At 32.7% G+C, this 21925-nt stretch overlaps 1 protein-coding gene across 2 annotated transcripts in view; it reads right to left on the bottom strand.

The window, feature by feature from the left end:
- Positions 1 to 21925, bottom strand: part of GDAP2 (ganglioside induced differentiation associated protein 2) — a 59339-nt gene that overhangs the window by 11937 nt on the left and 25477 nt on the right. For both annotated transcript variants that reach the window (XM_051992896.1, XM_051992897.1), the window contains exons 9-12: positions 16887 to 16963; positions 12303 to 12379; positions 10681 to 10820; positions 7570 to 7624 (exon numbers count right to left, since the gene is read on the bottom strand). In XM_051992896.1, the coding sequence (XP_051848856.1) occupies positions 7570 to 7624; positions 10681 to 10820; positions 12303 to 12379; positions 16887 to 16963 (349 nt within the window). The remainder of the gene's footprint in view (positions 1 to 7569; positions 7625 to 10680; positions 10821 to 12302; positions 12380 to 16886; positions 16964 to 21925) is intronic.

The raw sequence follows: 21925 nt of genomic DNA, 5'->3' as shown, positions 1-21925 counted from the left end.
TTGTTTTGGATCATTATTTTGTTCAAAGCAGCTCAGTCTTTCACAGTTGATCATTATTGCAATACTACTGTCATTGTGTACAATGCTTCACATTTTACTTTTCATTACCTTATATAAAACTTTTCAAATTTTTCTGAAACCATCTTGCTTGTCATTTCTTAAAACATAGTAATATTCCATCATAATCATATACCAAAACTTGTTCAACCATTCCTTAATTGATGGATAGTGGGCAGTCCCTTAATTTCCAATTCTTTGTCACCACAAATGGAACTGTATTTCTGTACCAATAGGTTCTTTTCCTTTTCCTTTGATCTCTTTGGGATACAGGCGTAGTAGTGTACAGTTTCTTCGATGTGCCAAAGTAAATTGTTTTATATAGCCTTTTGGGTATAGTTCCAATTTATTTTCCAAAATGGTTGAACCAATTTACAACTCCACCAGAAATGCATTAGTGTCCCTATTTTTTTCATATTTCCTCTTGTATTTGTTATTCATCATGTTTGTACACAAACCTGTATCTCTTCCAAATTTCCTAATTAATACCGCGGGCCCTATCATCCTTCATGTCATGCACATCGACAACTATGATGCAATTCTTGATTTGGTACTTCCACATTTGGTACTTCCACTCCACTTATCTAATAAGTTCTCAAATCTTATTTTTACTTGACAAAATATCTCCCATGTCCCCTTCTCTTCATTCTAATAGAACTACCCTAAACTAGGACATCTATTACCTCTTGCCTAGAATACTGAGATAGCATTCTGCTTGTTCTACCTTAAGACTCTTCAATTCGTACATCTAGCTAAAGGGTAATAATGGATAATGAAATGATAATAATACTAAACATATATGCACCAAAGGTATAGAATCCAAATTCTTAAAGGAGACGTAAAGTGAGTTGAAGGAAGAAATAGATAGCAAAACTCTACTAGCTGGAGAGCTCAACCTCCCTCTATCAGAACTAGATAAATCTAATGTCAAAATATACAAGAAAGAAGTTAAAGAGGTGAATACATTTTAGAAAAGTTAGGTGTTAGATCTTTGGAGAAAATTATATGGGGACAGAAAGGAATACACCTTTTTTCTCAGTGGTAACAGTATCTACACAAAAACTGACCATGTATTAGGGCATAACAAACCTTCACAATCAAATGCAGAGAGGTAAAAATAGTAAATCCATTTTTTCCAGATCATAATACATTAAAAATGTAATAAAGGGCCATTAATAAATAGACCAAAAATTAATTGGAAACTAAATAATCTAATCCTAAGAATCAGTGGATCAAACAACAAATCATAGAAATAATCAATTATATCATTCAAGAGAATGACAACATACCAAAATTTATAGGGACACCCTCAAAGCATTTATTAGGAAAAATTTTACATTTCTATATGCATACATGGAAAAAATTAGAGAAAGAGATCAATGAATTGGATAGGCAACTAGAAAAGCTAGGAAAAGAACAAATTAAAAACTTCCAATTAAATACTAAATTAGAAATCCTGAAAATCAAAGGAGAGTAATAAAAGTGAAAGTAAGAAAACTGTTGCATAAAACTAAGAGTTGATTTTATGAGAAAAAAAACAACAAAATAAATCTTTGATTAATTTGTTTGGAAAGAGGAAAGAAGAAAGCCAAATTACTACCAATAAAAATAAAATTAAAGCGACAATTAAGAGCTATTTTGCCCAACTGTATATCAATAAATCTGATAATCTAAATGAAATGGATGAATATTTATTAATTACAATAATATAGAAACCATTTTTAAAAATTGGGGAGAGTCCTACTAAGTTCTTTTTATGATATAGATGAATTTGATACCTAAACCAGGAAAGACCAAAAAAAGAATAAGAAAATTATAGACCTATCTTCCTAATGAATATCGATGTAAAAATCTTAAAATATTAGCAAAAAGATTACAGCAACTTAGAACCAGGATAATACACTATGACCAAATGAGATTTTACACTAGGAATGCAAGAAAACTTTCAGCAAAATACAATACCCATTCTTATTAAAAACACTATTGAGCATAGGAATAAATGATGTTTTCCTTAAAATGATAAGTAGCATCTACCTAAAACCACCAGCAATTATATATGTAATGGGAATAAGCTAGAAGCATTCCCAATAACATCCCAATAAGCACACTCAATAGGGTGAAACAAGATTGTCTATTATCACCACTATTGTTCAGTATTGTATTAGAAATGTTAATTTTAGCAATATGAAAAGAAAAAAGAAATTAAAGGAATTAGAATGGACAATGAGGAGAAAAAACTATCACTCTTTGCAGATGATATGTTGGGCTTAAAGAATCCTAGAGAATCATCCAAAAACCTATTTGAAACAATAAACAGCTTTAGCAAAGTTGCAGGATATAAAATAAATCCACAGAAATCATTAGTATTTCCATATGTTACTAACAAAGCCCAGCAGCAATAAATTCCATTTAAAATAAGTGTAAAAAAAATATCTGGATGTCTACTTGCCAAGACAAACCCAGGAACTTTATAAACACAATTAGAAAACACTTTTCACACAATAAAGTCAGATTAAACAACTGAAAAAATATTAATTGCTCATGAGTAGGTCAAGCTAATGTAATAAAAAATGACTATTTTACCTAAATTGATCTTCACTGTCATACCAATCAAACTGTCAAAAAGTTATTTTTATAGAGCTAGAAAAAATAATAAAATTCATCTGGAATATCAAGGGAATCAATTAAAAAAATACAATGGATAATGGTCTAGCAGTACCAGATCTAAAATTCTTATTATAAGTAGCAGGCATCAAAAACATATGGTACTGGTTAAGAAATAAAGTGATGGATCAATGGAATAGGTTAAATATCCGTGACACAATAATCAATGACTATAGCAATCGAGTATTCGATAAACTCCAAAACTCCAGCTTCTGGGATAAGAACTATTTCACAAAAAATTGCTGGGAAAACTGGAAAATAATGTGTAGGAACTCACCATAGACCCATATCTCACATCCTATATCAAAATAAGATCAAGACAATGATAAATGTTGGAGGGGATGTAGGAAAACTGGGACACTAATATGTTGCTGGTGGAATTGTGAAATGATCCAACCACTCTAGAAAGCAATTTGAACTATGCCCAAAGGACTACAAAACTGTGCATACCCTTTGAGCCATAAGTGCCAGTGGGTCTATACCCAAAGGAAATCACAAAGGAAAGCAATGTACTCACATATGCAAAAAATTTTATAGCATCTCTTTTTGGGGAGACAAAGAATTGGAAAATGAGTAGATACCTGTCAAATGGGGAATGTCTAAATAAATTACAGAATATGAAAGTAATAGAATATTATTATTCTATAAAAAATGATGAACAAGCTGTTTTCAGAAAGGTCTAGAAAGATTTACATGAACTCATGCTAAATGAAACAAGCAGAAACCAAAAAAACATTGTACACAGTAACAGCAAGATTGTGGGATGTTCAATTATTACAGTGGTTCAGTGATCCAAAGCAATCCAAATAAACTTTGATTGGAAAACATAATCTTACATTAGTCCTGTGATCAGTATAAAGAACTAGCTCCCAATGAGGAACTACTTCTATCAATGTGCATCAGCATCTTCTTTGTGATTTTTAGCCATAAAGAATTATGAGGCAGAGGAGGACACTGAGAAATTAAGGGACTTGGGTGAGTCTTTTTTCTCTCTCCTCTAACAGTTCAGAATTATGAAAAGAATCTAGCTTTTATGTTTACTTGGGTTGCTGATAAACAGGATGCTATAGGTATGTATACACACTCATGTCTGTGTTGGGGGGGTTAATTTTTCAAGTTGTATTTTCATAAGAGTTAAAATTAATTTACAATTCAAGAGCACATATCAATTAGTTCTCCCTTTGGCCTAGTATTCTTCAGTCTTTTATGATTTGGATGAAGCCATGAAAGGCATGTCTGTTAAACATGAACTTGAACCAAAACTGGCAGGGATACCTAGTATGATTGATGGCAGAAACAAAATTCAAAATTATATTAATAAGATGGATTGCTAGGCCAAAACCAATGAGATGAAATTTAACTGGCACAAATGTATAGTCCTGTATTTGGTTTTAAATAAACTAAATGCACAAACAAAGGAAGGGGAAAGATTTGGTTTGTGGGAATTCTTGTGAAAGAGAACTAGAAGGTTTACTTGGCCAGAAGCATAAGTGAATAATATATTGTCATTAATAAAGCTAATATAAGTATAATGTTTACATAATAGCAATTGGCATTCCAACTATACTCTAAATTTGTTAGATCATAACTATTTTGTGCAATTATGTATCACTTTTATAAAGGAAACAGTAAAGAGAGAGAATGTCAATAGTTTTTTGATGATCTTCATTTTTGTCTGTATCAAAAGTAGAGTGGCTACTTAGTGATTTAATTCTTTTGCCAAGGCAACTCATGAAACAAACAAAATACAAAATGGCTCTCAATCTCTTTTTTCTTTGCAGTGACTGACACAATGATGTAAAGGGGGGCAAAAGATGCTGAGAATAATATAATTCTAGGAATTTCATAAACACTAACACAATAGTTAGAATTTTAAATGTCTGAATCTTAGTCTGTAGTAAGTAAAAGACAATATATTCCTAGAAGAATCTTGACATTCTCACTATAAAAAAAAGGCCGAAGAAAATTTGGAACTAAATAGAAGGATGGCTCAAAACTTCTTTAGAAGGGGAAAATAAAGGAGTTGGTTTTATTTTATGTCCAAAGGTAATAAATACTTCAAAGGACACTTGACTATCTCATATAAAATTTACATTTTAACGGACAAGATACTGTGACTAACACGGGAATCTTATGTGAATATCAATTATCTGTGTACACTCACGTCATTAACTTATTAAAGCAAAGATAAACATCAATACGAAATTATAAAGAGCAGCTAAGATAAAAGTAAAATGAACTGTTAAGACTGAAAAATGGGAAATGGATAAAAGGGCAGACACTGATTCAAAATATCACCATTCACCAAGGAAGTTTAACTAATCAAACATCACTATGTTGAAACCAAAAAAGCTTAGAAGCTGCCTTAGCTAGCAAACACTTTACCTTCTTACCAGATGAAAGGATGTGACAGCCAAGGACAATTCAGGTTTAGCATATAAATCTGTTTATAAGATCTTAAGAATGGTTGAAGATTTTATAGTACTGCTTTATAAAATAATGAGAAACAGCAGAGGATAAAACAAGTTTATGAAAAGCAGAATGAAAAACCCCAATGAATCCAAATCATCCCAAATAGACTTAAAGACTGAAATTGAAAGGCTAATGAACAGATGGAAAATGAAAAATATTTTTCAAGACTTCTGTATTATATTCTTTTCATCATACAAATTTGGCTTCTAACATTGCAGTTCCTGATGTGCTATATGAAGTAGTATAAATGGCACTAAAGAAAATAAAAATGGAGAAAATTAAATCAAGTATACATAGAAACAGTCTATACTGATTCTCAGTTTTCTCATCTATGAAGGGATTGGGTTAGGCTTTTTTGGTCATGGATTCCTTTGGCAACTTGGTGAAGCCTATAAACCCCTGAAAATGTTTTATTAAATAAAATAGAGGATTATAAAGGAAACCAATAATACTAAAACTCAGTTATCATTATTTTTTCTTTTTACTGGCTCACTGACCTCAGGTTATGAATCCCTAGATCAGTACTCTCTAAGAGTACTTCCAGCTCTAAATCTTTCATATAAGAAGACATCTAAAAAAGGGAAGAACTAAAAGCTTGGGGTAAAAACAAACAAACAAACAAACAAAAAAACCCCAAAAACTTTAAAGTGGGTGACTAGGGAAAATGTTAACAACCATTAATTCACATATTTATTTTCCCAACAAGGCAAAATTTTAAGAATTTTTATATCTCTGAATAACATCCTTGAAAGTAAAGGTTTAAGAAGAGTAACACAAATCATAGACAATTGCAAACTTTATCTTTATGACTGAAAAGATTAGACAATACAAGACACCTATGCTATTTGCTGAATATTGTAAAAAAGCATTTGAGTAGGTAGAATACAAAGCCCCTTTAAAGGTTCTCCTTCAACAAAAAAAGTTACCTGTGCATATGTCAAAATCATACAGGATTCCTTGAAAGATATATAAAGGTTATGTTATGCCTTTTTGTTCGATGATTCTTATTAATGATGCTTTAACATCAAGTTATGCATAAAACAGTAAGGCAGAGACTGTAAAAGTTGTTTACTCTCATTTGATGCAAAATCCAAACTGAAAGGGATGCCCTAGAGATGGTGGGTTCTTCTGAATGCTCCTGTTTTGTGATGACACAGTGTTCACTGCATCGAATCACACATCACTGCAAAGTCTTCTAAGTAAGAGCCAAAATCATAGGAAAAAACTACAAGTTTGATTGCAATAAATATTTCTGAAGTCCAGAGTTGTATTTCCAAAAGTACAGGTAATTATTCCAGTTAAATGGATTGAAGAAATTTAATAACTGACATTTACAGAACTTAACATACATTATGTCATTTCAATCTAACTACCTTGTGAGACAGAAGATATTATTACCCCCATTTTATAAATAAGAAACTCAAGGTTCACAGAGATTAATGTTTTTATATTTCCTGATTGCCTCAGAACGTGCTTCTCAATTATCTTATTTAACTATCATGTATGATATATAATTGTTACTAATTAACACATAACACTATTATAAAATGCACATATAGTAACAGAAATGAACATTTTATATATTATAATAATGTCATATAAACTACACATATATATTTAAAGCAAAGCAGCTGAATAAAATATTATTTGGGGGAAATGATACTACTTCTTGGGGGGAGATCATAGGAAATATATCATCACACTGAGACTCAGATTTCTCTCTATAAATAAAAATACATGCATTTTACACACATGCGCACACACACACAGAATAGTTAAACTATAAAGACAATTGCATATATACACACACATTTGTACATACATACATATGATCACATATTGCTTCAAATAGAATGTAAACTCTTTGCAAATGAGGATGGTTTCATTCTTTGTATTTACAGCCCCAAAGCACCTAACATAGTTTCTGAAACACCAATATGTACCTAATACACGCCTGCTGACTGACAACAATTTACTTAGGGTCAAACAGAGCTAGTAAATGTCAGGGATTAATTTAAATGAGTCTTCCTGACTCCAAACTCTGCATTTTATAGCTTTTGCCATGTTGCCTAATATATGTCAGTGTCTACAACCTTGCAATCAATCACACAATTTCTTCAGTCTTATGAATTATCTCCAACTTCAGGTTCATAATATGGAAAACAGTTACCATTACTTGATTTTTCACTCACAAATATGCAGGTACTCATGCAGATGTCAATTGTTACACTTTGCAATAATAAGAAATATTGTAATAGTGGGGAACTTACAAAAATTCACTTAAGAAGCAAAGGAAAACAATGCCAACCAAAACAGTAATAATGATGAAAAATATTTCTCTGTATGTGTGTGTACATATGTACATATATACTCCACCTTTGATCGAAATGTTGGATGTACAAAGTAAACTGCTTTCAAGTTCCTCTTGTATCTGATTTAAAAAGAGAAAAAGATCAGTGAGTCACATAAAATTGTAATGATCCTCCTGAATATCTAAAGACATTTAAACACTGAAAGAAAAAAACTTTTCATAGCTCTGGCTTATGTCACTGAGATTCAAGCCAAGGCACTAAATTAAATGATAAGGAAGGCTATTTTGAGATCTTTTTCTCATGCCTCTCTTATAGGACTATATTAGATATAAATTCCAACTCTGTTAGTTCCATATGTGAATGGGACAAACTATATGGGACCTACTGTAAAAAAAAAAAAAAAAAAATCCTGAAATATCATAGGCAAAAATGAAAATAGATCAAAAGATGAGGAGAGAGAATAAAAGAAGAAAAGGGAAGGATGGAGAAGAGAAGAAAAGATAGAGGAGAGTGTGTTTAGGTAGAATGGTCAGTCTTACCTTAAAAACATGACAAGCAAGTTTTAAAGCATCCCAAAACATTAATCATTTAGGCAATGATCATAAATAACTAATCATAGACAATTACCATGAGATTACAATGCTTAGACCTTAGAGATATCTAGTCACACTGTTACATTTTATAGAAGAGAATATAAGAAGGCTTAGAAAGGCCAAGGTGCTAGTGTTCATTAAAAGTAACAGGAAATAGAATTCTGGTTTTCTGCCACAGCTAGATCTCTCATTTTATATTTTAGTTTAAACACTTAGATCATGATGGGGAAAGTTTTTTTATTTTTTTCTGCCAAAAGCCATTTGAATATTTACAACATCATTTGCAGGCCATACAAAATTATCAACTTATAGAACTCAAACAGTGGGAGATTGTTATACTAATTGTCGGCTCATCATTGACTGCAATTTTCTTTGCAAATGTTTTTAAGGGTCTTACATAGCCTGCAGGCTAGATGTTCCCCATCCTTGGCTTAGATGAAGATCAATAATAATCAATAAACATTTTTAAACACCTATTATGTGTCAAGCACTGTGTTAAGATCTGCAGATACAAAAAGAGGCAAAAGGTAGTCCCTGTCCTCAAGAAATTTACGATCTAATGGGGGAGATAACATGCAAACAAACTTATCCAAACAAACTGTATATAGGGCAAATAGGAAATAATTAAAAGAGCGAAGGCACTAGAATTAAAAAGGATTAGAGAAGGTTTCCTTGTAGAAGGTGGATTTTCATTTGGGATCTAAAAAGATCCAAGGAGGTCAGCAGATAGGAGATGAGAACAACATTCAAGGCTTGAGAAATTCAAGGCATTTCTTAAGCCAGAGAAAATAAATGGAGCTGAAAGATAAGTCTTGTTTGTGGAACAATCTGTCATTGGACTAAAGAGTATTTGTTGGAAAGGAAGGTGTAAGAAAACTGTAAAAGTGGGAGTTTTATATTATAAAAGGCTTTGAAAGCCAAGCAGAGCATTTTGTATTTATTCTTAGAGGTAACAGGAAGACACTTGAGTTAACCTACAATAAGGAAATGATATGGTTAGACCAGAAATTGAGGAAAATCACTTCAGTGATTGGAGTATGGATTGAGGTGGGGAGAAACTTGAAGTAACAGATCTACCAACAGGCTACTGCAATAGCTTGAGTTAACCTTAAATACTGGGATCTTTCATCAATTTCACAAATGAAATTTTAGGTCTGAATCCAAGATGGGACAGCAGAAATTTCAAAGTTTAATACCTTTTTCTATTAATATGCATTATGTTTTTATCCAAGTATTTTAGCTTTTTAGACTCCATCTGTAAAATGGATTCAAAATATTAAGAAAAGCATTTAATATTATCTTTGTTCTGATGACATTCTTTGTTACCAGATCTTATATGCTCAAATAGGTGATCACATCAATGTGTCTATTCCCGTCAACAACAGATCATAGCACATTCATGCTAACCCAATCTGTTTAGTTCTTATTGACAGCCACCAGATTATTGTAGTAGATCACTATCTACTAAACAAATCAGAGTCCTTTCTTGCTTTCTCTTAACATTGTGAAGATAACAATAGAGCAAATGGGCTGTCCATTATAGTTATTTTGTGGGTATGTAACAGACAGAACAACTTAAATCCTTGCTTCTCTAATTTGAAAACAGCATGAAAACAGTTATTATATTTCAATATGGTAGTTTTTAATGGGGTCAGGTACCAGAAGAAAATTTTTTTAGCTAGGTCACAAAAATAGAATCTCTTTCTGCCCACCTCCAACAGATACCCCCAGGCACAGACACACTTTTCCAGATTCAGAATACTCTATTTTGTCAGACACTAGTGTGAATGTTGTTATACTTAAAGAATTGCAATGGGCCTCTGAGGGCTTCTGGTCTCAATCAATTCCCTTCCAAAGCAGGAGTCCCTTCTAAAACATTTTTCTCTGGTGGTTATTTGCTTCACCACTTTGAGTGGTGGAGATCTAGACATCTCCCAAAGCAGGACACTATTTTTTCAACAACTCCACTGTTAAGAAAATTTCCTCTGTGAAGTGAACTGACAATATGCCTCCTTAAAGTCAGTATAGATATTTATATATAGTTGTTTTCAGGTTGCCTTCATATTGTTTGTGTTCCTTGAGAATAAGGATTGTTTCTTGCCTTTCATTGTAGCTGAAGTTCTGAACACAATATCTGGTACCTTGTAGGTCCTTAATAAATATACACTGACTAATGTCAGACATAAACAATTAATAAAAATTATCAATATAACTTTGTAATTTTAATTTTAATTTTTAGTAAAAATTCTGAATTCTAAAAATATTCCACTTCAATTTATATTGGGGAGAGAGCTTCATATTAAGGGGAGGTTAATGCATTTTATGTAAATAGACACACAGATACACATACCAGTGTGTGTGTGTGTGTGTGTGTGTGTGTGTGTGTGTGTATGCATACATTTTTTATATAGTATGCTTCTTGTCACATGGGGAAAGTCAAGTAGTTTTAGACTAAAAAATAATATAGGAGATCATTTCATGAGAGAGAAAGAGGGAAGGAGGAGACAAGAAAGAAGAGAGGGAAAGAGAAAAGGACTGTTGTCTAATTACCCCTTTTTCATTAAAATTAAAATGAGACTAACTTGATATCAACAACATCATAGAGTTTCTTCAGGAAGTCAGAGTCCAGGTGATTGTACTCGCTAGTAAGTGTATGAAAGTATACTAAGACATATTCTTTGACAGCAATGTGATCCATTACATGGATAAAATATAACAAAGCCTGAAAAAAAGAAAGAAGGGGAAAAATAAAGGTCATTTTTGGAACAATCCATTTTAACACTTGATATACTTGATGTCTTACCTACATAGCTTCTGTCATCCAATTAAGCCAAGATGAATGAAATGTACTTTTAATTCTCCCCAACGATAAAAACCATTCCAATATTTAACAACTTTCACACATTCTATTACAATGTATTTCTTTTTAGTTTCTTATTGGTGTTGAAACAATAATTTCATATATTTGAAAAGTTACTGAGTTCTAACTACATTTTTCTTAAGTAAGCTAAAAAATTCCATTCTTGCCATTTTCCTCCAATGAATTATTTTTTAAATCCTTTTTTATCTTTTAAATGTTCTATATTCCTTATGGCTCTTATGGGACCAACTGCTACCATAAAAGAACATACCAATTGGCACCATCAGCTCATTTTGGGGCCAGTTCTTATTTATTATCTTTAATTATGACATTGAAATCAACTTGAACCTGCAGATGCTAAGTTGAGATTTTTAACACCTTAGAAAAGTAGGATTTGACATTACAAAGCAAAATTAAGACAAATATTTTATCACAAGTAGGATGAAATTTAAAAGACATTTAAAACAAGTGCAAGGATAAGGTAAGGCATAACATAAGAAAAAAGAAAAAGCAAAGGGGTAGAAACTTAAGGAATTACTGTGATTTGGACACAGACCAGTTCTGTTTATGCTGGTAACAAGAAAAAAGATCAAATGACAGTCTGGAGTAAAAACAATGGGCTTCAAATTTTTATTAATAAGACAGAATATTGTATAGTTTGTTAGATATAGGCTCCTTATCAACTATGCATGCTTCTTTTTCAAAAAGGAGAATTTATTTTGGAGAGCACAAAAAAATGACTATTATGTGAAAATGAAATGTATCAACAAAATTTTTAAAATAACTATGAAGTCAAGTTTTCAACATATACATTTATTTTGTTCAACTGTGTAAATTTTCATCAAAAATTCAAATATAAATTTAAAAGTATATATTTCAGATTATTCCTATATCCAATTCCCTTTCATTTATTTGAATAATTAAAAATTGACCATAAATCTTTTAAAACAGGTAAGATCTGCATAGATAATAAAATTACACAACAAAGATTCTACTATAGGCTTGTTATCTCATTTCAAAAACAAAGTATTTGCACATATATATGTAAATGTATATGTATATGTAACTATATCTACACACACACACACACACATACATACACACACACAAGATATATTTATATGTATATATCTCACTGAAAAGGTCTTCATATTTTAATTTTCATTATCGTATAACATCAAAGTTGACATGTTTATACACACTAAGAACTTAGACTATTCCTCAAAGAGACAATTTTGCCCTATAACATAAGCATTAGAATTAATGGGCATATAATTTACGAATATGAGTATATTTTCCAAAAACATCACTCTTAGTTAAAAAGAATAATTTTTTGTGGCTTACTTTGTCCATATCTATTAATGTTACAGGAATGTTTCTTCCAACCACCACCATCACAGTGCGACCACAATTATCTACACCTACAAATTGAGAACATGGATTAACAACAATACTAACAAGTTGGTATTTATAAAATACTTTAAGATTTGCAAAGCACTTTACATGTTAACTCATTTGATCCTCTCAACAATCCTGTGAAGAACATGTTCCATATAGCTTGTTTGTACAAAATTTAAAATTAGATTTTGTACTATTTAAGAACAAGAATTGTCTTCTGCCTTTCTTTAGATTCCCAGTACATTTTACATATGAGGAAACTGAAGACGAGAGAGGTCAAGTGATTTGCCCAATGTCACATAGCTAGTATGTTCAGAAGAAAAATCTGAACTCATATCTTCCTGACTCCAAGTATTGTGTTCTATTCACTATGTCATGGAGCCACCTCGACAATTTATTTTCAGCTCATTACTAGTTCTAGGAAGAACTTCTTTTCCTCTGATGCATTGTTAGCGTGTGGAGGTACTCTTCAGTTCCTGAAAGGTTAGGATAGCAGGACACAAACCTCACTCAGGTTTGATCAAACCAGAAAGGGTCCAGTGTAGACCTTATGACAGAAGCCATACCTATTGCCTAAGGGCCAGACTTGCTAAATCTTGAGATGCTCATTACTTGCTTCAATGTAACACATTTTTTTAGCCAAAGAAGTTCAGAAGGATCATCTATAATTTTTTTGGAAAGACAGTGCAATATGATCTGCATTTTGTAGGCGGACCACTTTAGAGTTGAAGATTGTAAATTATATTTCCAGGCAGAGTTCAATAGTACATAACTTAGTGGATTCTTTTAATTGCCCTCTTCCAATAATTTTTATTCTTTAGACCAGTGTTTAGAAGCCAAATTCATTAGGAACAAAAAGTTTCAAATAATGTCATAGAAGATTTTTAAAACATTTAAACTGTTTATGTAATCATAGAATTTCAGAGTTGTAAAGGATCTCAGCAGCCATTTATTTTAATTCATTCCCAAAGAATATTTTCCTTAACATATAAATTATCATCCAGTCTTTTTCTGAAGAACTCTCAGGAAAAGGTACTAAGTTCCTGAGGCAGTGATTTACAATTTGGGATACTTCTGATCTTTAGGAAATTTTTCTTTATCTCAATCATAAATTTCCCTTTTTGCAATTTACATCAATTTCTCTAGGTAGGTCCTCCTTTTAGAGACAAACAAACTTTCTCTTCTTCAAGCTGAACACCTTAATTTCCTTTATCCAATCCTCACATCGCATGAACTTGAAGGTATTTATAAACATGGTTGCCCCATTCTAAACATTTTCTCCAAAATATCAATGTCCTAAAAATGAGGGCATTCAGAAATGAAAAAAACTACAAACCAACAAACCAAAAGCCCCAAACATTCCAGATTTGGTGAGGTATGAGCAGTGCACTACAGAACTGTCATCTTTACCAAAGAGATGGCTATTTGGTCATTTGATCATGTTCAATTCTTCATGACCTTGTGAACTAACACCAACATTGTCCGTGGGATATCCATCAATTTGCCATTTCCTTCTCAGATCATATTACAGATGAGGAAGCTGAAGCTAACAGTGACTTGTCCAATGACACACACCTAGTAAGTGTCAAGAGGCCAGTTTTGAACTCAAGAAAAGGAGTCTTGCTGATGTCAGCTCCAGCACTGTATCTGCTGTGCTATCTACCTGACTTTATTTTAGACTTCACAACTGTTGCTATTAAAATTTCTTCTTATTAGAGTTAGTCCAAAGTTCTACCTGTCAATATTTTTCTGGATGTAGACTTTATCAAAAAGTGCACAAATTATGCCTTCCCCCCCTCCCCCTCCCGCTTTATGTCATCTGCGAAATTAACAAGCCTGCCATGTATGCTTTCATCCAAGTAATTTGCTAAAATGTTAAATAGGACTGAGATCCCTCGGGCACTCCACTGGAGAGCTCTTTTCAAGTTGACATCAAGCCATTAACAATCACTCTGTGGATTTATGTAACTAGTTCCAAATCTATCTAATTGTATCATTGTATCATATTGTTTCACAATTCTCCATCTTCTCCACAAAAATAACACAATAAAGACTCTATCAAAAACTTTGCTAGGGAACGTCTCTAGAAATCTTAGTGACTCTGTAAAATATGAAATAAGTTCAATCTGCTATGTTTGTGATCAAAGCTTCCTTTTCTAGATGTTCACTAACCATCTCCTTAATATTATATTCTAGAATTTTGCCAGGAAGCAAAATTAAACTCATTGTCCTAAGTTTTCAGACTTGCTTTTTCCCCATTTTGGAAAATCTGGAAATGTGTACTCTCCAGTTCGGCAGTATTTCTTCTGTTCTCCTCTAGCTTTCAAGTATCACTGAAAATGACTCAGTAAGTTTTTAGCTCCTATGAAATAACTCATCTGGGCTAGGTGACAAACTTATATGGGGAGGTCAGAGGCCTCTTATTATTTCCCTATTTATCTTAGTAGTAGCTTTCCAGAAGTCACTTTTTGTTTTGTTCTTTCCAATTCAAGTCAATTTTTGTGGCAAAGAAAATAGAAGCAAAATACGAAGTAGACAGCCCCATGTGCTATGAGCCCCCTGAAGAGTGTGGCTAGAGGTCCTTTTCCTTTTTTGAGTGTTCTTGGCTTCCTTCCTCACCTGCTGCTCCCCAGACTAAATTTTAGCCATCTAAATGTGATTTCTTTTTTTCATGGCTAGTTTTTTCCATGTTATTTTATTGCACTACTCTGACCTGCCCATGCTCCAATGTTCAGTATGTATCCTTATGAAATCTAAACTGGGAAAAAACAAAGCTATGACAGCTGGAGAGTTCCCTATCTCTCCAAATGAGTCTCTTCATTCCCATTCCTCTTTTGTCCTACTAGAATTTTTTTTATTATCTGTTTTGGTATCCTGAAAACTCTGAATCAGACAGGGATTACAAAAAGAGATTTGCAGACTAATGTCTGTAAGTGGTCTACTCTTCAATAATACCCCAATATTAATATATCAATTAAAAATTCCTGATTTGTAACCCCGGTAAAGGTAGAACTTTCTATAATATGATAATTATTAAGTATTGTTATTATCAATGACAATTTAAGCAAGTTAATAAGAAGACAAAACAAGGAATGAAAGAATATAAACTTTGAAAGATGCAAATAATATACTTGAATACAAAAAACCAAAAACTGAGCAAGATAGAGAAACACGAAAATCTAAATCACAGAAAATCTAAATGAAAAATAACGTTTCTACTTTTAATGATAAAAATATCTAATATTTTTAAAAAAGAAAAGGAAAAAAGGGGCTAAAGAGTCACTGTCATAAGAACCATGTGATAATTTTTCTCAGAGGCTCTAGGGAGAAAATGCTTTGAATTTATCTTAAAAAAAAAAAATATATATATATATATATATATATATATGGAGAGAGAGCGAGAGAGAGAGCGAGAGAGAGAGAGAGAGAGAGAGAGAGAGAGAGAGAGAGAGAGAGAGAGAGAGGGAGGATCTGCATTTAATTAGTATAGGAAATTTCCAATGACAGAAACCTATCCACCAATGCTCAGCTGTATATTCTCAGCAACTTCTAGAATGTTTCCTGAGAAGCATTGCAAAATTAATATCTCATCTCAGGTGACACATTTGGGAGGTCTCTTCCAGGATGAGTGCAGTAGATAGAGAACTAAGCCATAAGGCAAAAGCCTTGAGGTCAAATCCTGCCTCAGACACTTATTAGCTACATATCTAATGTAGGGACAATTTATATAACCTTTGTTTCTTCAGTTTACCCAATTATAAAATGGGAATAACAATAATACTCACTTCTTAAGGTTGTGGTAGGGATCCAATAAGATCTTTAAAAAGCACTTGGTGCAGAGTCTGGCACATGACTGAAGTCATAAAAAATGCTAGCTATGATGATGAGGATATGAAGTGAAAGGCCAAATATGAACCCAGATACTTCTGACTCCAAGGCTAGCTTCTTTATCCTCCAATGATACCTCTCATATTTTGAAAGGTGTTTTATTTAAGGGAATTATTTTCCTTAAGGAAAGTGACAAAAACTTTAAATCCAGGATCACAGACTGAAGCATAAGAGACCTTAGATATAATCTTTTCTAAGAATCTCAGGACCAGAGTGCTCTGGTAACCGTCCAAGACTACATGACTAATAAGTGACATGAGTGAGACTTGAATCTGCATCCTCTGCTTTTAAAGTTCTGCTCTTTTCATATATAAAACTGTTGCTAAAGACTTTGTAGGTCAGAGAATGTATCTTCTTAATCAGTTTCCTGAGAATCTGAGCACATGAGGTTTGCAGAGATACAGGGTCACATTTCCCACTCTAAATCCTAAGCTCCCATAAATGACAGAAGGGATAAAACCACTGGCCTGACTAATGTCTATGGTGGCAAGCCCCATCTGCTTTTAAGGTCAAAATGATATACAACCATTAGGCACATTTAACCTCTGAGGTTAAAATGGATAAACTGGAGGAAGATCCAAAAAAAGTTAATACTCAAATAAAATGCTGGGATCTACCAATCTACCATGTGCCTAAACTTACCTGTTTGGTACAAGGCTTTTAAAGAAGCAATATCAGATAGATCCTCTGCTCTTGCTTGACATAGCCAGCGATTATAACTAAAGAAATAAAGGATACATTCGTATTAGTCTAAATATACCCAATAATAGCATATGCTAAATTTACAATGTTTCTCTCAACTAAGTGCTTCCTCTTACCTTGATCAAATTGTTAATTAAAAACTATATTCCTCTGGAAAAGCCAAAGCTCTGAAAATATTCTATATAATGAAGAAAAGTTAGAGGCCTTTCCAATAAGATTAGGCAAAAGCAAGGAAATCTTAATTAATATCAATATTATTTAACATGGAGCTAGAAATGCTAGCAACAAGACAATAAAATGAAATTGAGAAGATAAACAGGCAAAGAGGAAAAAAAATATCATTTTCTTCAGATGATATGGTGATGTACTGAGAAAGCTAGTGAAAGTTAATGAACACATGAATTAATAAGTTGAAATAATAACTTCAGTAAAGTTGTGGGATACAAGATAAATCCATACCAATTATCAGTATTCTTATATTATAATTAAGAAAAGCCAGTAAATTATCAGTATTCTTATATTATAATCAAGAAAAGCCAGCAAAAAGACCTAGAAAAAAATCCCATTAAAAATAAATGCTTTAAAAGCTTTAAAAATACTTGTGAGTACATTTTCCCAGAATCAAAAAGAGATAAAAGAATTTAGCTATATGAAACACTATTTGCAGAAATTAAGACAGATTTAAACAGCTGGAGAAACAGTAATTGCTCATGGGTACAATGAGCCTCTGTTTACATATGAATATGTCTGCATATAGAGATATGTGTATATATGTACACAAGTATTTAGATATATATGTATATTTACATAAGATTTAATTTGGGATTTTGAAGAAAATTACTTATTAAGGAATGAGGGGAAGACAATTTTTTCTTAAGTTACTGAAAAAAAAAAAAGGTAGAAAGGCAATGGAAAAAGATGTAGTCTGGGTACAAGTTGGCTACAACATATCACCAATAATAGAGTAAAAATTACATGCAGGAAATTTTTGATTAGAAAATGAGATGGGGGGTGGAGCCAAGATGGTGGAGAGGACACAAGCTTCTTTCTGAACTTCTCCCTGGATTCTCAACTTACTACCAAAATCAACCTCTAAATTAGTTCTAGAACAGCAGACTCCACGAATATTAGGAACACAGTAAATTAACAGCAGAAGAGAATTTCGAAGATCGCCAGAAAAGGTCTGTTTTGGTGGAGCACTGGAAGTGGCCAGGCACAGGCAGGCAAGCAGAGCACAGAGGCGAGTGCCATGCTGTAGAGATCCGGGGTGGGGTGCGGTCTCTGTAGGATGTGCAGATTCCATGAGGTAGAGAATCCACTGGGAGGATTCTACCACAATGTTGGCTTCTCTGCCCTGGTTGCAAGCCAGAAGATCAGCAGAGAAGTTATAAAACATCCAACACAAACACAAAAGATAAAGAGTGAAGCCTGAAGGGCCGGAATCTCATTGGATCTGGTTACCCACTCAGCATCAGGAGTGAATCAGCATGATCCCAGCACAGATGCTCCACTGGTGCCTATAGAGGAAGCTTAGATAACCTTCCTTGCCCTAAAAGCAGATCCCAACTTAAAAAAAAAAAAAAAAAAAAGTAAAAAGGCAACGTGAACTCTCACTATAGATGGCTTCTACAGTTAAAGAAAAAAACAGATTTCAAACCCTGAGGAGACTAAAAGCAGAGTGTCGCCAGATGAATCTCCAAAAGGTGATATAATCTGGTCCCCATCACACAAGGTTCTCCTAGAAGAAATTAAAAAGCATCTGAAAAGAGAACTAGAAGAAAAATGGGAAAAGGAAAGTAGAATTTTGCAAAAGGGTTTGGAAAATGCACATAACTCATTAAAAGATAGATTTGATAAAGTGGAAAAAGAAAACAACTCCCAGAAAAATGGAACTTGTGAAATGGAAAAGGTAAAAAAACTCCCAGGAAAATAGAATTTGTGAACTGGAAAAAAATTCCAATGAATAAAACAACTCATTTAAAAACTCAATTGGACAAATACAAAAAGTAAAAAAAAAAAAAAAGTATGAAGAAAATAATTCACTAAAAATCAGAATTGAACAAATGGAAATGAATGATTCAATGAGACATCAAGAGTCAAGTAAAACCAAAAATTGAAAAAATAGAAAAAAATAAAATACCTACTTGGGAAAACAATTGACCTGGAAAATAGATCTAGGAGAGACAATCTAAGGATTATTGGACTCCTTGAAAACCATAATGAAAAAAAAAGAGCCTAGACATTATTTTTCAGGAAATTATCAAAATTATGCCCTGATGTCACAGAAAATCAGAAAGGAAAATAGCCATTGAAAGAATTAACCAAATACCTCAAGAAAGAGACCCCAAAATTAAAACTCCCAGGAATATCCTGGCTAAATTTCAGAATTATCACACCAAGGACAAAATATTACAAGCAGCCAAAAAAAAAAAAAACAATTCAAATACCGAGGAGCCACAATAAGGATCATCCAGGATCTAGCAGCTTCCACATTAAAGGATTGAAGGACCTAAAAACAGATATGCTAAAAGGCATAGGAACTTGGAATGCAGCCAAGAATAAACTACCCTGCTAAACTGAGCATTTTCTTCCAGGGAAGAAGATGGGCATTCAATGAAACAGGTGAACTCCATTTATTTCTGATGAAAAGACCAGAGCTAAACAAAAAATGTGATATCTAAATATAAGACTTAAGAGAAGCATAGAAAGGTAAAAAGAACTCTTGAGAACTGTATTTCTGTTATGGATATACATAGAGAGTACATGCATAATTTGATTTTAAAGTTACAATATAAAAAAGGAACTAGAGGTAGAAAAGGAATTTTATCAGAAAAAGGGAAAAGTGGAAGTAAAATGAGGGAAATTATATCTCACGAAGAGGCAAAGGAAACCTACTACATTTGAGGGAAAGAAAGGAGGGGGATGAATATGGTATGAATCTTACTCTCATCAGATTTGGCTCAAAGAGAACATATTAGACATATTTGGTTTACAGAGAAATTTCTCTCGCCTTATTGAAAAGAGGGAGAGGAAAGGTGAAAAGAGCAGGGGGTAGGCTAAATAGAAGGGAAAACAGAAATAGTAGGGGAAAGGTATAAGAAAGGGTGAGGGATTTTAAAGGGGAAGGGCTGCTTGAGACAAGCAGTGCTCATAAATTAAATACTGAAAAGAAAGAAAGGGGAAAAGGAAATGGAAACGTATAATCTGGGGATAATAAGATGGCAGGAAATACAGAATTACTAGTTTTAACTGTAAATGTGAATGGGATGAACTCTCCCATAAAGCAGAAGCAGATAGTAGACTAGATTAAAAGCCAGAATCCCATGATATTACAAGAAACACATTTAAAGCAGAATGAAACATACAGAGTAATGGTAAAAGGCTGGAACAGAATCTATTATGCTTTAGGTGAAGTAAAAAAAAACAGGGTAGCCATCCTGATCTCAAATCAAGCAAAAGCAAAAATTGATCTAATTAAAAGAGATAAGGAAGGAAAACTATACCTTGTTAAAGAGTACCATAGACAATTAAGCAATATCAATACTAAATATATATGAACCAAGTGGTATAGCATGAAAATCTCTAAGGAGAGCTGCAAGAAAAAATAGACAGAAAAACTATAATAGTGGGAGATCTCAACCTTGCTCTCTCAAAACCAGATAAATAGAACCACAAAATAAATAAGAAAAAAAGTTAAAGAAGTAAACAGAATACTAGAAAAGTTAGGTATGATAAATCTTTGGAGAAAATTGAATGGAGACAGAAAGGAGTATACTTTCTTCTCAGCAGTTCATGGAACTTACACAGAAATTGACCATATATTAGGACATAAAGACCTCAAAATCAAATAAAGAAAGACAGAAATAGTAAATGCATTTTTTTCAGATCACAATGCAATAAAAATTACATTCAATAAAAAGCCAGGGGGAAATAGACCAAAAAGTAATTGGAAACTAAACAATCTCATCCTAAAGAATGAATGGGTGAAAGAGCAAATCATAGACACAATTAATAATTTCATCCAAGAGAATGACAATAATGAGATAACATAACAAAATTTATGGGATGCAGCCAAAGCAGTAATAAGGGTAAATTTTATATCTCTAGATGCTTACTTGCATATAATAGAGAAAGAGAAGATCAAAGAATTGAGCTTGTAGCTAAAAAAGCTAGAAAAAGAGCAAATTAAAAACTCCAAAATGCCAAATTTGAAATTCTAAAAATAAAAGATTAATGAAATTGAAACTAAAAAGCCTACTTAATAAATAACACTAAGAGTTGGTTTTATGAAAAAAATAGATAAACCTTTAGTAAATTTGATTAGAAAAAGGAAAGAAGAAAATCAAATTGTTAATCTCAAAAATGAAATGGGAGTACTTTCTACCAATGAAGAGGAAATCAGAGCAATAATTAGGAGTTACTTTCCCCAAGTTTATGCCAATAAACTGGATAACCTAAGTGAAATGGAGGAATACCTACAAAAATATAGATTGCCCAGATTAACAGAGGAGGAAGTAAATTGCCTAAATAGTCCTATTTCAGAAAAAGAAATAGAACAAGTTATTAATCAACTCCCTAAGAAAAAATTCCCAGGGCCAGATGGGTTTACATCTACCAAACATTTAAAGAACAATGAACTCCAATACTATATAAACTATTTGAAAAAATAGGGAATGAAGGACTCCTACCAAATTCCTTTTATGACACAGACATGGTACTGATACCTAAATCAGGTAAGATGAAAACAGAGAAAGAAAACTATAGACCAATGTTCCTAATGAATATTGATGCAAAAATCTTAAATAAAATATTAGCAAAAAGATTACAGAAAATCATCCTCAGGATAGTATACCATGACCAAGTAGGATTTATGCCAGGAATGCAGAGCTGGTTCAATATTAATACCAAATTCAAACTCATATGATTATTTCAACAGATGAAGAAAAAGCACTTGATAAAATCCAATATCCATTCCTATT

The sequence above is a fragment of the Antechinus flavipes genome, chromosome 4 (genome assembly GCF_016432865.1).
Source record: "Antechinus flavipes isolate AdamAnt ecotype Samford, QLD, Australia chromosome 4, AdamAnt_v2, whole genome shotgun sequence".
Lineage (NCBI taxonomy): Eukaryota > Metazoa > Chordata > Mammalia > Dasyuromorphia > Dasyuridae > Antechinus > Antechinus flavipes.
The sequence above is the reverse complement of the archived record's forward strand: the minus strand, read 5'-3'. Positions and strand labels throughout refer to the sequence as shown.